The following is a 19,418-nucleotide window of genomic DNA, read 5'->3' on the forward strand; positions in this document are numbered from 1 at the left end:
AATAGAGAGAAAAACAACAATGCTAGTTTGGTGCAAAAAGCATTAATTGTCATTCTTTCTAGGAAATTTGAGCAGACACAAAAAACTAGCTAAATGGTGAAGTAGTATTTTTGTCCTTCCCGTAATGTCATGTTTTGTCTACTGTAAAATCCTAATGGAGCATTTTAACTGGCTGCTTCATGGTAAAGCGTATGGTATTACAGTGAGAGTAAACACGTCGTGAGGGGATTTATCATACGAGGAGATATGAGAGAGACGTGTTGAGTCCTAGCTAATCTCTGAGGGTATGGTCAGAGGGAACAGGTGTTGTTCTCCTCCCCTCCTGCCTCTGGAGGAGTGTTACTCAATCCATAATCACATGTACCTACTCTCTGTCTGTGATAGTGGCTATGCTATGAATTAGACAGAATAAATCCAGTACAGTGATTTTTTATTGAAATAAATACAACTTTATAAAAGTTTACGTATAATGCATACAATACAGTGGTACCAACTATGATATGTAGGACATTTCTCACCGCACTATTTAAAGAGACACCTAGCCAGTCAATTTAAAGCTACACCTAGTAAGTTAATTTAAAGCTACACCTAGCCAGTCAATTTAAAGTACAACTACATTTTCAAAGTGAATAGAGAAAGTGAGTAACAAATGGAGACACCGCCATTTTTCTTTCCTTGGAAGAGCTGAGCGAGGATCAGGTGGCTAATTAGTATTAGCTCATCTAAAGTAATGAAGCCAAACCTCCAGGTGACCCAATAACAAGCCTGTGGTGGTCACCAGCACAACAACCTGACTACCGGTGGGCCCTGGGGAGTCTTCTGCAGCAGAAATTGGGCACCTTCTGGTCCCCCTGCAGAGTCCTTTTACTCCGAGACACACACCTTTTTAAGACGGAACATAGACAACCTGCTTAAGGCACCCTCCTACTGTAAGAACATTGGATCGTTTTCGTTCATCATAACCATTCCCATCAGGCAAAACTGCAATGTCAGGCTGACATTTTTTGTTGTTGTGACTTCATGGTCAGCAGTGACGTAGAGGTAAAACAATAGGTGGGTAAACGTTGATCACCGTTTAAAGTGAATAAAGTAACACTCCCTATATTTTCAATGCATTTTTCCACAATAGGTGTTTAAACAGCCTTTATGTGGGTTTACCCTACACTACACCAACTATACTAGTTGTAAAAGGACAAAGTTACTTTTAAAAAGGACGTCAATTGAGCACTGGCACCAGCTTTCACTGGTTTTAGAATTTAAAAAAAGACATATTTTGGTCAGGTTAAGGAAAGGACATTCAAACAATGAAACTCAAATCTTTATCACATTAAGTAACTGAGTTCCTGGATGAAGGACAGTGCATTTGTATCAAAATGAATTCTGACTCAACTGAAGCTTTGTGAAAAAGGCTGTGTCCTTCCCCTTGAATAGCTAGAGCTTGTGCTACATTATTGTCAGTTGTTGTGAATAGTGTAACCCTCTCTGACACATCAACTTCATCATTTGTTCAACATTTGCTTTATAAATGGTTCCTGGGTAAAAAAAACAACAGAAAAACACATTTGCATTGAAAGTGTGAAACACATATTCAAGGTCCTTTCGACTCAAGGCTTCCATGGAAATTGACAAATTGGAGTGAGTAGAATAGGTGCAGATATGAAAAAGGCACAATAACACATTTTTATAACAAGACAACATTACAGCCATTGCTTTGTAGCCAATTGTTGTTTCGTTTGACAACTAAGGGACTTCCTAATATGGATGCCGTATTTGGTTGTTATTGTGTTTACTGCATAACACTCCACAACAGAACCTGTCCAAAGAGGAAGGTGATGTTGATTATTACACTTTCGGGGCCGAAATTACCTGGACAGCCTTCTGAGATGTGATGTCGACCACAAGCACCCTGGCCAAGGTTGGCTGTGTAACATAAATAAACGTGTCCTTCACGTTGACCGCCGATGACCACACACACTTCTGCTCGGCCTCCCCCGCTGACTTAGGGCAAACCTCAGCCTGAAAATAAAAAACAAACAAACACACACACCCACAAACAGTTAATACTGTACATGTATCATGCAACATTGATAAAAATCACACATTAAAAAACAAGTTCTTTATCTTCTTTCATCCCCCTGAAGCTAGGACAGCAGAGTCCCCCTGAAGCTAGGACAGCAGAGTCCCCCTGAAGCGCTGGATAAGAGCGTCTGCTAAATTACTAAAATGTAAATTATTTTATCAGCCATCCCCAAGTCCAAGCCTCTCGTCACAACAGCAATACACACACACACGGTTTGCTGTGTTCTGGTATGTTATGCAAGAACCAACATCTCCAATCTCCCTACCGCCTGTGTGCAAGCCACCACTGTCCCTATATCCACCCCCCTCAACCTGGCTAAAATTGGCATGCTGTGCACGTGTGGACTCAGCTGTGCAGGCTCTCTTCTTCTATCCCCTGCTCTGTCCCTGTATCCCCTCCCTGTCCCCTCCCGTGGCCTGTGAGCTCGGCTCAGCCCCAGCGTCTGATCTCTGTTCTGGGCTGTGGGAGGATTTGTTTGAGGCCTCATGGCCCGAATTGGGCCATGGCGTTAGAAGGATGAACTCTGTCTCACGCAGTCGCATCCTACTGTCACAGAGGGGGGTTTCTCTGACAGGTGTCACACATCGCCACACCGCCACGGGCCCAATCCCCTCGCTAAACCCAAGATTTGATGTCCAGCAGAGAGTTTGAATGGCGGAGTTGTGTGTGTGTGTGTGTGTGTGTGTGTGTGTGTGTGTATGTGTGTGTGGCCGTTGGTTTGTGTGTGGGTACTACTGGGCAGAGAGGATGACTTTCAGAACGAGGCGAAGATGGTGTCGTGTTGATTTGCCAATATACCATGCCAATACTACACATACAGTAGGTCTTAGTTCAAGTGCTTATGTTCACGTGGGTGCTCATGTTTATGTAATCAGATGACAAATGTAACTGTTAGACCATTTACTTTCAATCACAGACTTGGCAGTCAACAAGATAAATGAATATCCATTTTCATGGACATGTTTGTGAGCAAAACTATTAAAACCTCGGGGATTTAATCAGATTTCTAATTTCTGCCACTATCAAATCAGAATCCATCTGGAGACCTCTACCCTCCTGTAGACCTCTACCCTCCTGTAGACAACACTGCAGTATGTCGCAACTGAGCATGTGTGAAACTCTAGGCAGCTAAGCAGAAGAAGAACTTGTCAGTTCCACCAACATTGTCCTTGGATCGAATGGAAAGCTTTAGAAGAATAGAAAACATAATTTGAAGCTTGGCAGGCGAACAAGCTGCCTGAGGACAATTTGTGCTTTGTAGATCATATTTGATTTTGTGGTACAAGTAAGACTAGTCCTTAGCCTTGGACACAACAAACACAAACCAACCTAAAAAAACATGTTCTGTAGCGCCCCTTGCTTCCTGCCTCTGGAAATATGCCCGCCTCCCTACTCATTGTACTAGGAATTCCTAACAGCATTGCATCCCCTCTTCATCTGGCACTTTATCACAGTAAGATGCTCATATGCTAGTTAAGAAAATTAATTGTTGGGTCGTTACCATGAACGATCAATCAATGCTCATCTACACTGGGGATGAAGAACGTAAGACGTGAGCGCCATTTCCAGACTGAACTTAAGCCTCTGAGCTAATGTACTCACACAACATTCCCTGTAGACAGTGCATTTGCTGCTGCCATAGAGTTCACCGTGATTGATATTCTAATACAGACACCATCTCTCCGAGGAGCCCGGGCCTGATCGTTGTGCATTCATGGCACGCCATCGCACATAACAGCTGTCCAATCGATGAAAGGGGAAAAGGAGGAAAGCACCCATTTGAGTACATGTGTAAATGTAAGAGGCATCTATCAGCGACCTGCTTTGAATAATACACTGGTTCAAAAGGGATTGCGCAGCAGAGAGTGAGAACCATTTCAACTTCAAATGGCAATTCAACAAGGAGCCTGACGAGATGGAGAGAGAGAGACTTTTGGGAGTGCAAAAGTGCATGATCTTTCAGTTAATCAAATACATGAGCAGAGCGACACGCAGAGACAATTAACTCCCTATTTGTACCACACACCCCCACAGCCCACTGGCCTACCACACACCCCCGCAGCCTCCGCAAGGTGGGCTCCCGAGTGGCGTGGCGGTCTAAGGCACTGCATCTCAGAGCTTGAGGCGTCACTACAGACCCCCTGGTTCGATTCCAGGCTGTATCACAACTGGCCGTGATTGGGAGTCCCATAGGGCGGCGCACAATTGGCCCAGTGTTGTCCGGGTTTGGCCGGTGTAAGCCATCATTGTAAATTAGGATTTGTTCTTAACTGACTTGCCTAGTTAAATAAAGGTTAAATAAAAAAAAGGTGGGGGGGCCTAGAGACCCCCCACTCCCCTCAGCCTTATTGCAAAATGTGTAGAATAGCAGGAGATTAGCTATAAAACAGCACATTTTTCTCTCTGCCCCATGGCAATACATATAGAATTGCTGGATATTAGCTTTAAAACTGCAAATTTTTCTCTCTGCCCCAAGGCAATATATGTAGAATTGCTGGATAAATGTTTATCTTTGCCCCATAGCAAAATGTGTAGAAACTGCGGTACGCCCCTGCCTATTTGTTATGAGATGCAACTACTTCCACTGTATGAAATATTATGTGGCAGGTTAGCAAGATCAAATAAACAAATACAATCAAAGAGTTGATAATTATCAAAGCCTCTGAAGTTGGTCGGTCCTAAGCGAATTATACAAACACTGTTTAGCTAACAGCTAGCAAGAGCTAATTTGTTAAGATAGACTTCTATACCGAGCACAATGCTACATGAAGAAAAAGTGTTTCTGTTAGAAAGCCAAAAGGAATCATACTGTGGGTGATTGGTCCCCAAGCTAATCATGCTAATTAGCGAACAGCTAATCTACTAGCAGTAACCCAACACCTAGCACAATGCTATATGAAATCGAAGTGTTTCTGTTGTGTAAAGCGTCTTACCTGAAGTCCCAGTAGTTTCTCGCTGGGCTTTATGTGTCTCTGGATCTCACATGCCACTGGCTGGATGACTTTGATACCATCCTCGTAAAACACATAGAACATATTGGCAATTCCAAGACCTGGGTGAGAAATACAACCTTGTTACAAGTCAGACACTGGGTTTGTTACAAGGTGAACAACAAACTACTGGATGACGCACAGCACAGTTAAAACCAGTGGTGGAAAAATAACTCAATTGTCATACTTAAGTAAAGATACCTTAATAGAAAATGACTCAAGTGAAAGTCACCCAGTAAAATACTATACTGAACAAAAATATAAATCCAACATGTAAAGTGTTGGTCCCATGTTTCATGAGCTGAAATAAAATATTCCAGAAATGTTCCTTATGCACAAAAAGTTTCTTTCTCTCAAATGGTGTGCATAAATTCGTTTACATCCCTATTAATGAGCATTTCTCCTTTGCCAAGATAATCCAGCCACCTGACAGGTGTGGCATATCAAGAAGCTGATTAAACAGCATGATCATTACACAGGTGCACCTTGTGCTTGGGACAATAAAAGGCCAATAAAATGTGCAGTTTTGTCATATAACACAATGCCACAGATGTCTCAAGTTTTGAGGGAGCATGCAATTGGCATGCTGATTATAGGAATGTCCACCAGAGCTGTTGCCAGAGATTTTCATGTTTATTTCTCTACCATAAGCCACCTCCAACATCGTTTTAGAGAATTTAGCAGTACGTCCAACTGGTCTCACAACCGCAGACCATGTGTAACCACGCCAGCCCAGGACATCCACATCCGGCTTCTTCACCTGCAGGATCGTCTGAGACCAGCCACCCTGATGAAACTGAGGAGTATTTCTGTTTGTAATAAAAACTCATTCTGATTGGCTGGACCTGGCTCCCCAGTGGGTGGGCCCCTACCCAGTCATGTGAAATCCATAGATTAGGGCCTAATTAATTAATTTCAATTGACTGGTTTCCTTATATGAACTGTAACTCAGTAAAATAGTTGAAACTGTCACATGTTGAATTTATATATTTTTTCAGTATACTTGAGTAAAACTCTAAAAGTATTTGGTTTGAAATATACTTAAGTATCAAAAATAAATGTAATTGATAAAATATACTTAAGTATCAAAAGTAAAAGTATAAATCATTTCAAATTCCTTATATTAAGCAAACCAGACGGCACAATTTTCTTGTTTTATTTTATTTACGGATAGCCAGGGGCACACGCCAACACTCGTAATTTACAAACAAAGCATTTGTGTTTAGTGAGTCAGACACAGTAGAGATGACCAGGGATGTTCTCTTGATACGTGTGTGAATTGGAGCATTTTCCTGTCAAAATGTAACAAGTACTTTTGGGTGTCAGGGAAAATGTATGGAGTAAAAAGTACATTATTTTCTTTAGGAATGTAGTGAAGTAAAAGTGGGCAAAAATATAAATAGTAAAGTAAAGTACAGACACATATAAAAACTACTTAAGTAGTACTTTAAAGTATTTTTACTTAAAAAAATAAGTAAGTTAAAACTTAACAGTGGAGGTAATTAGCTAGTTCAATATAACTGGAAAAATGACATATTGTTACAAGCTACCAATTACTTTACACTGGAAGAAGTTGAGCTACAGTAAAGCTACCCGTAAGAGAAATATACTTTAAAAAAAGAGATTTTGAAAAAGTAGTACCTCAAAACTACCTTGTAAAAATAATAATCTGAAGTGTCATATAATACAAAGTTAAGAAACATGACTGTAAGAACTGCATGACAGCTAGAGACTATGTCAGCTTAGCCCAGTGGTCAGGGAGAGAAAATAAATAGGGGGTCGTATTTTTGGGCTTGCAAAAACTTTAGTGGGTAATTCCAGTAGTTAGCTACACCACTAACATGGCAAAAAATAATAATAGTAAAAGTAACTAAGATTTGAATTCAGTTAAACTACCACTAAGCTACTACAAAATGTAGTTAAATTACTAGTTGAATTACATGTAGTGGAACTACCCCCCAACACTGTTCGTTAGACACTGTCATTATAGAAACTCATGTACAGTGTCTATATTAGGACAGCTTGACATGTCCATGGAATTTGTGTCAATCAATGTAATTTAATCTACTTTATAACATGTTATAGTAATACACTGTTCATTAAGCTCAGAGCTCTGAGTCTGAACTCTGCCCTGTGGAACTGGTCCTGGACTTCCTAATGTGCTGCCCCCAGGTAGTGAAGGTAGAAAACAACACCTCCACCACACTGATCCTCAACACAGGGGCCCCACAAGGGTGTGTGCTCAGCCCCCTTCTGTACTACCTGTTCACCCATGACTGCGTGGCCACGCACGCCTCCAACTCAATCATCAAGTTTGCAGATGACACAACAGCAGTGGGCCTGATTACCAACAATGACGAGACTGCCTACAGGGAGGAGGTGAGGGCCCTGGCAGAGTGGTGCCTGGAAAATAACCTCTCTCTCAACGTCAACAAAATGAAGGAGCTGATCGTGGACTTCAGGAGACAGCAGATGGAGCACGCCCCCATCCACATTGACGGGGCCGCAGTGGAGAAGGTGAAAAGCTTCAAGTTCCTCGACATACACATCACTGACAATCTGAAATGATCCACCGACACAGACAGTGTGGTGAGGAAGGCGCAACAGCGCCTCTTCAACCTCAAGAGGCTGAAGAAATTCATCTTGGCCCCTAAGACCCTCCCAAACTTTTACAGATGCACCATTGAGAGCATCCTGTCTGGCTGTATCACCGCCTGGTATGGCAACTGCACCGCCCACAACCACAGGGCTCTCCAGAGGGTGGTGTGGTCTGCCCAACGCATCACCGGGGGCACACTGCCTGCCCTCCAGGACACCTACAGCACCCGATGTCACAGGAAGGCCAAAAAGATCTTCAATGGACATCAACCACCTGAGCCACGGCCTGTTCACCCCGTTATCATCCAGAAGGCGAGGTCAGTACAGGTGCATCAAAGCTGGGACTGAGACACTGAAAACAGCTTCTATCTCAAGGCCAACAGACTGTTAAATAGCCATCACTGGCCTCCATCCAGTACCCTGCCCTGAACTTAGCCCTGAACTTGGCTCAAACGCATTAATAAGGAAAGAAATTCCACAAATTTACGTTCAAGAAAGCACACTTGTTAATTGAAATGCATTCCAGGTGACTACCTCATGAAGCTGGTTTGAGAGAATGCCAAGAGTGTGCAAAGCTGTCATCAAGGCAAAGGGTTTGCAAAAACTCAAAGAATCTCAAATATAAAACATATTTTGATTTGTTTAACACTTTTTTGGTTACTACATGATTCCATATGTGTTATTTCATAGTTTTGATGTCTTCACTATTATTCTACAATGTAGAAAATAGTTTAAAAAATTAAAGAAAAACCCTGGAATGAATAGGTATGTCCAAACGTTTGATTGGTACTGTATATGTATTTGTACTCCAGATAAATATATATATTTATACATTGCTCATCCTAATATTTATACATTTCTTAATTCCATTATTTAACTTTTAGATATGTGTGTATTGTCGTGAATTGTTAGATATTACTGCACTGCTGGAGCTAGGAACACAGGCATTTCGCTACACCCGCAATAACATCTGCTAAATATGTGTATGCGACCAATACAATTTTATTTGATTTGAAATGGTTTAAATACAAACATACCTTCCTCTCTCCACAGAATGTTTGCTACTGAAGGGAAGACAAGAAAATAAAGACCAAGAGTGTGCATTAGTGTGGAATCGATGGTTGTCCCTTTGTGAGCATTCACACACCAACTAAGACAAAACAAAATTAATGTTTTATGAAAAGTGTGTTTTTGACACTTAGTGCAACAGACAACCAATAGAAACCCCCAGTTTGAGAATAGTTTGATACCAAACACTTGAGGGCGAAACACAGTCCAGGTGATATATTGTAAATACATACAAACAAAAAGCATTTTACAACATTTGTTCTTGTTTTGTTGTTAGCCCCACTAAAAAGCCATCCTTAGAAATTAGCAGTTTGTACTGCACAAGCATGTACCACATGCTATGATATTGACATGATATTGAATGAAATAAATGTACACCTCAGGTAATTATCTGTCAAAAAATATATGTTTTACGTGTTAGGGTATTTGGGTATTAGCCATCATTAAAAATCTACATATATCTCAAGCGTAGATATGTTCTAGGGGTCATTAAAGATGATTATTTTGTGAGACTATTTTTGGCTGACTAACACCGCCGTAAATTCTCATTAAATTCACTTGGGGACAACTAATGACATGGAATTGGAAACTGCATAATAACCAAGCGGCTTTAATGCATGATCTGGAATACAACCACACAAAACCCTCAGAGCCTTTTGAGATGAGAGTAATGTGCCTCTTAAAAAGTACAGATGAACACCCAGAGCCTGCGTACTGAGTGAGCTTGGCCTATCAGAGGAAAATTGAAGATTTTGCCATTCAGGGGCAGATGCAAATAACAGCCCCATTTCTTTGTTTTGACTATCCTCATTTTCCCGCTGTATAAGCGCAATGACCTTCTCCTATTGTTCATCCACCCCACAACCCCCTCTGTTTCCATTCCATCTTCCATTTTCCTGACTGTCGGCAAACCAATCTCGGGCCCCAATTCAGTTCTGATTCTAATCTCCCCCTATTCTGATACTGCTCATTCTCTCACCCTCTCTTCTGCTGTGTGGAGAGCGATGGAGAGAATAGAGAGAGAAAAGTACAAAAGAAAATAAGCTTCGGCAATGGCATGACAGACCTGTTAGTCAAGCCTAATCTTTCAAAAGTGCTTCGTCAAGTCCCACTCTGTTGCACTCATGCATACCTTTTGGTCTCATTAAAAATGTACACAAGAGAACTGATGTTGAGGAATGATTAACGTGGGAAGAAAAGGGGAGTGTTAGCGAAACGGTGCTCTGTTCCAGTTTCTGGTGATGTTCAAAAAAGCATCAGATTGGGACTGCTGGGGATAATGGAGGAAGGAGTAAGGTGGTGAGATGAGATCTTGGTGCCCAAGTCTTTTCCAATAACGCAGTGAATAGATGCTATTCATCACAAGGCAGAACGATTGCGCTTGTTCTAAAACATACGAGTGCCCATACATCACATTCGTCATCCATATTAGAAAACAGCTATGTGCCACTTTCAGCGGGCGGCGGGGTTCACAAACCGGGCCTGAATAACTGTTTCCAAATAAAGAGCGCCAGAATTCTGCAGTCGTCAGCCAGACACTACCCACACAACAACACCTTCCCGTCAGCAAGGTTACAACACAAACTCGATTTGTTTACAAGGGCACACGGCTGCGACAATTGGGCACAGTGCCTGTGAATAGGAACATCCTGGCATCGCAGCCATCAGACTTCCTGACTGCATTAACAGGTGAAGCCAGGCAGCCCCAGCTTAGCTAATTAGGCCGGCAGATGCAAATGGAAAAAGGCATCGTGACACAATCGCCCTGGGTGTCTTCCTCTATGTTCTTCTCCCACTGTGATTCATTGAATTTATCAGCCTGTGTTTGGGATTGAGTCGCCTGGCAACATTGGCACATTGCGTCTACTTTGTGTGTCAGTTGTTATGCAAATTGACCTGGCAGCGTTGTATAATCAAGACTGAGGATATGTTTTAATTATGGCTGGCTATAAATACCTTTGTCCAAATACTGCCTGGCTTTATTGACATGATGATGACCCTGTTGCGGTGAGCTGAATGTTCCATGTACAGCTCAGTACTCTATAAGATTTCATATGGATCTATTACTACACATTAAAATGTCTGTTTCATGGTCTGACTGTTATGAATGGATAGAAGTTTATGGAAAGATTGAAATAGAAGTTTATAAAATGCCATACAAAGAATTGAGAGAATGTGATTGTCCACACTAAATATGGACATGTTTTTTTAAAGGGAAAGATGAAAAATCTGTTCAAACACGAAATGGAAAGCTTTGCCCACTAACAACTATGCTGTATCACCACCGACTTCAGTGTACATCAACTTAAGTTTTTCCTGTTCCAATTCCATGAAACGCTGTAAATGGATTGATGTTCAATGTTTTTTTGTTGGTGCAGTTGCTTTTTGCAGCTTAATCCTGTAGATTTAAAGACGCTTCATTACTGGAGGGATAACTTTAGCTGGATTGAGAAACACCCTGGTCATACTATACGGAGTAATGCTCAAATGGAATTCTTCAGCGAGAAGTTGAAACACCCATTGAAAATCTGGTCCCGCATGGAGCTACCCATGTGATTTTACCTCGTCAGGAGAAAAAGCAGGATAAATGTGTTGGATGGTTTCAAATAAGTACTTTCCAGACAGATGTTAAGCCTCCCAGTGATGGAAACTGAATTGTAGCCTCACTGTACATTTTGAATCATATTGAGTGTACAAAAAATTAGGAACATCATCCTAACATTGAGTTGCACCACCTTTTGCCCTCAGAACAGCCTCAATTTGTCAGGGCATGGACTCTACAAGCTGTCGAAAACATTCCACAGGGATACTGGACCATGTTATCTCCAATGCTTCCCACAGTTGTGTGAAGATGGCTGGATGTCGTTTGGGTGGTGGACCATTCTTGATACACATGCGAAACTGTTGAGCGTGAAGAACCCAGCAGCGTTGCAGTTCTTGACACACTCAAACCGGTGCGCCGGGCACCTACTACCATACCCCATTCAAAGGCACTTAAATATTTTGTCTGGCCCATTCACCTGGCACACATTCACAATCCATGTCTCAATTGCCTCAAGGCTTAAAAATCCTTCTTTAACCTGTCTCCTCCCCTTCATCTACACTGATTGAAGTGGATTTAACAGGTGACATCAATAAGGGATCATAGCTTTCACCTGGATTCACCAGGTCAGTCTATGTCATGGAAAGAGAAGGTGTTCTTAATGTTTTGTACACTCAGTGTATATCTCTCTATTATGTGTGGGAATACTTTGGAACAGATTTCCCAAATTAAGATCACCTGGAGCTGATTTGCCAGTATTTTTACAGTCTTTAATGTCCAACAATAAAAAAAAAAGTATTATATACTGTATATCTATTTTTAAGAAAGCTTGGGGGGCCAAATAAAATTTGGCCTGCGGGCCGCCAGTTGGGGAACCCTACCTCTATACCCTAACTCTATACCCTACCCTACATGTTCTTAATAATTTGTACACTCTTAGTGTATTTACGTCTGGGAGAAAAGTGACAGCCTTCACTGAGTTGTCATATTGCCACATGCTGGTCTTATAATACAATCATTGGCAATGTCCTTTGAGGCTGATTTAACTAAGGGCTTGATGATTCATTGAAATTGGCAAGTTAGTGCTGGGCCGTTTTAAAAAACTGTAGCTCTCCCATTCAAAATACCCTATGAAGCCGAAATCACACAGAGAGACGCCGTCAATTGCATAAAAATATGCGCGTGAGAGTAGAGAGCGTCAATTTATATACACTGCGTAGCGTAGTCTACTTAGCATAGGGAAGATCATAACAATTCCTCTAATTTATTTTCTACAAACGACCCAAGTAATTTATCTTCTTATTTTACCAGCATTGCTCTGCGTAGACATGAGAAAAATAGACTTGATTTCTAATTTGATGCGTTATGATGCCGTAGACACAGTTGACTCTGGAGCCCATCTGTTTCTTTCGTTCACATCTGTGCATTCTAATTCCAGCGTGTACACGCTCGTTCATGCGCATACATTTTTTATTTAATTTTTTTTATTTGGGCTTAAGGCTGATTCAACTAAGGGATAATTTGTTGAATTAGGTGTGTTAGTGCTGGGCTATAACAAAAGCCTGCACTCCCTGTGGGTTTCCTGGACCCAAATACTGTTGTAAACGCTTCACAATAATGCACCATACATGCTTGACACAAGCTCAAGGATGCCATACAAAGGCCTTACAAATGCTTCACAATGGAGCACCTGCAGATAGACCCACAGCCAGACAGACCCACAGCCAGACAGACAGACCCACAGACAGGCCGACAGCCAGACAGGCAGACCCGGGACTGTGAACCGTGGCCAACACAGTGTGAAAGCATGATGTGATCAACTGTGATCGGCATTGATTGACACACACGCCTGCACACACACACGTTGACCCACACACACACACACACACATTGACACACACATTAACACACTCACGTTGACACACACCCAAACACACAGTACTCACATGCATAGGCCGTATGCCCATGTCCCTCTCTCTGTGCCTTGGCCGGTGCAAACCTAAAACAACACCAACAAACACCCCTGCCTCACGGACGTCCGACGCTCCAGAAATAATTGCCGGCCATTTTGAAGTGCAGGGCAGATATTCATGCCAGTTTAGCAGAGGTTCCTGTCAGATTAATTGCGCTCCACCACGGGTGACAGTTGACTAAGGACCACTCCGAATATAGTCTGCTCATTTATTCGACGGCGATGAAGTGCACCAACGACGTCAAGAAAAACAATTAACTTTAACGTGGTGGCGAGAAGCAGGTTTTTGACTTTGAACGAGCTCTGGGTGAATCCGCTGAGTGGGGTTCATTCTTCGCTCAGAGTATCATGTCTCTCACCTCATCTGCTGCTTACTATTACTGTGACCACTTCAGCAATCTATCAACACTATGTTGAATAAGGCCGTCAAGATGTCACATTTATTTATATAAACTAGATATCTGATGTATGAACCATTTATGTAGCCGAATGAGCCATTTGCAAGAGTGATAACTCACAAATTGAAAATAGTGGACAGGAGAAAATAAAATATAAGATGTGGAATGACATCACATCTACCTAAAAACAGAATGGATGATATGAAGGAGACCAAGCTCTAACAAATGCTGGTAGACTGCATTGGGGTTGAGGTTGTATCGTTGTATCGTTCCCAGATGGGAGGTCATTGAGAGGCCGACATCCACTGAGGCACAGCAGACAGTTATCTAATGGGAGGGAGGGAGGGAGGGAGGGAGGGAGGGAGGGAGGGAGGGAGGGAATGGGGAGACGACAGATGTCTAGGAATAGCTTGGCTAAGGTTAAAGTCTGCCAGCTTAGGGACACTAGTTACCCTGGTTATATGGAGGGCATTTCACATAGACCATATCACACGCATCAGCTGATCACAAGTGTCTTTCACAAGTGGATGTTAAAATATGGGTATGAGAAAGTAGGCTACAGTATGTATAGCCCACTGTCCAGTGATGGATATTATACATTGAAGTCAGGTTAACAAAACATAGAATGCTAGTTGACATTACCAGGATATTTCAGATTCTCTCTCTCTCTCTCTCTCTCTCTCTCTCTCTCTCTCTCTCTCTCTCTCTCTCTCTCTCTCTCTCTCTCTCTCTCTTCTCTCTCCTCTCTCTCTCTCTCTCTCTCCTCTCTCTCTCTCTCTCTCTCTCTCTCTCTCTCTCTCTCTCTCTCTCTCTCTCTCTCTCTCTCTCTCTCTCTCTCTCTCTCTCTCTCTCTCTCTCTCTCTCTCTCTCTCTCTCTCTCTCTCTCTCTCTCTCTCTCTCTCTCTTTCTCAGATTCTTAAAAGAGAGAGAGTGGAGGGATGCATCCACTTGCGTACAGCCGAGCTTCAGCTTACACACTGACTCAGAGCGCTAGCGTAGCCTCGGGGCTAGAGAGGCAACCCGAGGATACCAAGCTCCTGGATAAGCAGGCAGCCCACTGGGGTAATACGGAGAGACCAGACTAGGTCAAACATGCATTCTGGAGTGCTGCTGGGTAGTTGAACTGTGTGCCCTGTCCATTTAATTATTTGTTTTTCCTTCTAATATAATGGTGGACTATTTCACCATCCACACTGCTATCTCTTTGATGTTGACTATGGGTTGTGGATCCAAAATGGTCACCAACGTGCCGACCCCCTCAGCAATTTCATCATACAATGTGGCTTCAAAGCTTCAAAGGAGGATACTGATTGACTTCTGACCCCAGAGAGTAAGTATGTTCTCTGGGTTGGGGATGATCCAAAATGGTTGCCAGTGTGTGTTTCAACCCGCTGAGCAGTTTCATCATACTCGGTGGCTTCAAAACATCAAAGGAGGCGACTGACTGACTTCTGACCCCAGAGAGTTTGATCCTGTGATGTGTGACGGCGTGTGTGGAGTGTGTCACTGCCGCTGGGACAGCAGCTAAAGCTATTGCATCATCAAAGGGGACATGTGAGTGACTTGAGAGTTAGAGTTGCTGGGTTTGCTTTTTTCGTGCCGTTATTAGGAGAGGAGAGAATTAGTGACAATGTGGTCGCAATCAGGGGTTGAACATTTTGGAAAGGCCAACAATAATGTCAGAGTCAATGAATGGGACTGTATCTGATCTGAGCACGTATTTGTATGATAATTCTACGTTGTCCCTGTACTAATTTCAACTAAAGAAGATTCTGAGCTGAAAATAAACACGACCATTAACATTGCACTAGAAGAGGTACCATTGGTCTCCGTAGCCTTACCACCTAAGCACTATTAACAAGTGACTGGATGAATTATTTAGTGTTTTGAGCTGCGTGTCTCCATTATCCCCAGGAAAGGACACACAGACAGACAGAGGGACAAAGTAGACATCATGACATACGGGTCTTGTGCGCTGAGTCCTCCACAAACAGAGAGGAGATGTCCTCATCCACCCCGGCGTCGTTTTTGGCGATGCAACTGTACGCCCCTGTGTCCTCGAAGTGGACGTTGCTGATGTGCACCTCGCTTCCGTTAGCTGGTTGACAAACAATAACACGAGTGCGTGTGCACGCGCACGCACACACACACACACACACACACACACACACACACACACACACACACACACACACACACACACAGACAGGCACACACACACACACACACAGACAGACAGGCACACACACAGACAGACAGGCACACATACACACACACAGACAGGCACACACACACAGACACACAGACAGACAGACAGACAGACAGACAGGCACACAGACAGACAGACAGACAGACAGACAGACAGACAGACAGACAGACAGACAGACAGACAGACAGACAGACAGACAGGCACACACGCAGACACGCACACACATTGTCAGTAAGTGTGACACAGACAAATAAAATACAGTTTGCAGTTCCTCTCTCAGCGACGCTTGGCAATTTTGATCAAAGTCACCCCTACATAACGGAGTCTAATAGGATATGAGTTGGGATAGTGAGGGGTCTTAACTGAATTGGAAGAAGTAAAAATGGGAGACTTTGCAGAGTTGTCCCATGCAGTGGGAGTCATTGTGTATTGAGATGATCTAGTTGTCGCTAACGCTAGGGTGCCTGCACATCTGGGGAATGATTTAGGTGTGACACCCCTGAGACTGATTCAGGGGTTGAACACTGGATCTGTCATTCATGCAGAAGAAAGCACTAGGAAAATACATGAGGTATATCCAGTATACTAAACCAGGGTTTTGTTCAGTAGGTGGAAATAGTTTTGAAATGGAGTGAAACAGAGAGGTAATAGCTGTCCAATAATTACACAGATCTTCCATTTTGGTTGCAAAACATTTCGCTTCAGTGTGCCCTACTGAACACTACCCAGATGTATGCCAGCATTGCTAGATCTGATATCCCATTTCCCCACCGAGACTAGATGGTACCGACCTTGCAGGGTGAGCTGCTTAGAAAGCTTGGTAGCGATGTCCATGCCATTCTTCAGCCATGCCAGTTGTGGGTTGGGGATGCCCTCAGCATGGCACCGGAGACTGGCCGTCACCCCTGGCTCCCGGGCCTGGCTTTCTGGGTAGACCCGGATGACGGGAGGAACTGCATTGTGGGAAGAAGGAAGAGAATAAAAGAGAGGAGAAGATGAATGCAGGCCCACACACTCCATTGAAAGTGAAAGGGCCGGAGCGAGGCAGCCTTATTGGATGAGAAGTTTTCTTTTAGAGTGTCTGCCAAGTCCATTTAACTTCTCACTCTGCATTAACATACTATCAGTAGGATCAAGTGCATTTCCAGCATACACTGAATGCCATTAAAAACATTGGTGTGCTCAGCGAGAACCGCGTAAACCAAACAAATCTAGATCAATAAGAGAGAGAACCTCGGTGGGGCTGGCCATTGATTTTCTGCAACATTTTGTCAGGCAAGGTTCATCACTAGTTAACACAGCCACAAAGTCATAAACCCTGTCTGTTTCTACAATGTATCTTCTGATTTTAAATCTAACCTTAACCCTAACCCTACACCTAACCCTAACCTTAATCACACTGCTAACCTTATGCCTTATCATAACCTGATTTTTTTTTGTTTTCATGAATTTTTACAACGTAGCCACTTTGTGGCTGTGTTATCTAGTCAAAACCTCAGGCAAGGGGATGGAGGGGAAAGAGCTGAAAGAAGTAACAGATTTCTATAAAACCTGTTTGATACAAATGTGTTTGATAGAAATGCCAGTAATACCATTAAAACTAGAATTCCAAAAGAGCAGTAACACCAAGGCTATAGAGGTGAGTGCTACCCTGGCAGGCTGGCATTGGAAAGAGAAGAGGAGGAGGGCCACTGGCTGCAGAGACTATTTCCTGTTGGCTTGATTGGGGAGAGGAAGCCTTTGGCCAGCCAGGTGAGTGTGAGACTACAGAGTGGTTTGGTGCCATGGCCATCTGCTTCCCAGTAGCATTCTGGTTCCTAGAACCTGGTACGTTCAACCTGCCTCGGCTTGAAGGAATGCCATCCATGAATGCCAAATATGCCAACCGGAATGCAAACCAGAACACCAACCGGAAAGAGCCATGGCAGGTGTAAGGTAAAGGTAGTCAGCTGACAGAGCAAACTAACATTGAAGGTGTAGTTTAAAATATTGTTTGACTCTATATATCAAGCATCATAAAAAGTTACTTTTGTATGTGTATGCTATGCAAGCGAGTATGTAATTTGTTCAAGTATCAGAGGTGACTTGGAATTTTATTGAACGGGGACCTGGGTTCAATTCCCACCGGTTAAACTGATAGCATGTCATTAGGAGACAATTTTGGAGGTCATGCTGTCTTTAGACAGTGAAGGCCTTTAAACTGCACTGTTCCACTCCCAATTGATATTCTACAGTCAGCACACCTTGTATAAAAGGCCCTAAGGTCTTATTAAAATATAAGACCTTAAAATATGTATTTCTCTAATAATTTCTTATGTTTCATGAAAGTAAAACATTTCACAAATGTTTCTCTTTGGTGCTCCTACCCTCCCTCCTAAAATGCCTCAATCTTTCCGCTGTGCATGCATTCGTAAACACACTTCTTGTTCCTGTTCGAATCACCATTTCCTTTAGCTCCAGACAGGCACGAAATGAAAGGAAATATAGTCAGTGAGGTTTTTACACTCAAAACTAGATTCCGACAGGATTGGAGCCGTGTTGTAGCCTGATGTCTTTCTAGGAGAGACAAGAGACATAGTGATAGGAGGATGAGACACAGCAGGGTTGACAGATCCATCAAAAAACTCCCCAGCCGTCAATCACTCAGCAATTCTCCCCTCAGCACTGGTTGGTGGCAAAGAAAGTGTTTGTGTCACACACACATAGGGACACACACATTCACGCATCACAAACAGACACATACACACACACATCTCCCACAAACACACACACACACACACACACACACACAGCCCTTCAGGGGGACAGCCTCGTCGAGTCCTCTATCCTCTCTATGTGTTGCATCTCAAGCATCACCACCAAGGCAATCCCCTTTGTAGGTGTCCTCGAAGTGTTCTGACCCCCACCATGGAGAAAGTTTTTTCTTGGCCCAGACTCATCTCTGAGAAGTGATTACACTTTCAGCAGGCCTGTTCTCACAGCTAGCTCTGGGCCACCCATGGAGGGTTCCAAACACCAGAGAGAGGGAACTAGGCACGGATGCCCCACAGCACTAGAGCCAATGGTGACCACGACTGTGAAAGCCGACTTTATGAAAACGAGGGATTCTTTGTGAATATGTATACAAGTAAGACCATGAACATCCTGGGCATCCCGGGCACAAGAGTAATGTTCATGTGGCTTATTTCACTAATTGGCACCGCAATTGCTCAGTGCTGCTTGATTAACTTGTCTGTAAATCATGTGATACTAATACATATGATAACATATAGAAAGCCTGTAGAGGGAAGATTCTGTTGAGTCATCTGGCTGTAAGCAGTTGTTTTGCATTACTCAAGCCATTATGGATCATAAGAATTTGACCATAATTAAATGCATTGCTTACAGCTAAAGTTTTCACACGTCATATTCTTCTTCCCTATTATATATTATATATGCATTTCTATATTATATACAGCAGTGGTTATCAAAGGATGTATTACCAGAGAAAGGGACGTTGTGATGCATAATTGAGTGAAAGCCCATCAGTGAACACTGATGGCTGTTCGCACAAAAAACGCA

The 19,418-nt window shown here is 42.9% G+C and overlaps 1 protein-coding gene across 1 annotated transcript in view; it reads right to left on the reverse strand.

Moving 5' to 3' along the window:
* Nucleotides 1–19,418, reverse strand: part of LOC311107226 (follistatin-related protein 5-like) — a gene marked incomplete at its 5' end in the record, with an annotated part of 191,516 nt that overhangs the window by 11,650 nt on the left and 160,448 nt on the right. Inside the window, 5 exons of the mRNA XM_084149716.1 lie at nt 1,867–2,016; nt 5,014–5,132; nt 8,706–8,732; nt 15,612–15,746; nt 16,649–16,810. Of these exons, the coding sequence (XP_084005842.1) occupies nt 1,867–2,016; nt 5,014–5,132; nt 8,706–8,732; nt 15,612–15,746; nt 16,649–16,810 (593 nt within the window). The remainder of the gene's footprint in view (nt 1–1,866; nt 2,017–5,013; nt 5,133–8,705; nt 8,733–15,611; nt 15,747–16,648; nt 16,811–19,418) is intronic.

Source organism: Coregonus lavaretus (assembly GCF_964263955.1).
Source record: "Coregonus lavaretus genome assembly, chromosome: 32".
NCBI classification, from domain to species: domain Eukaryota; kingdom Metazoa; phylum Chordata; class Actinopteri; order Salmoniformes; family Salmonidae; genus Coregonus; species Coregonus lavaretus.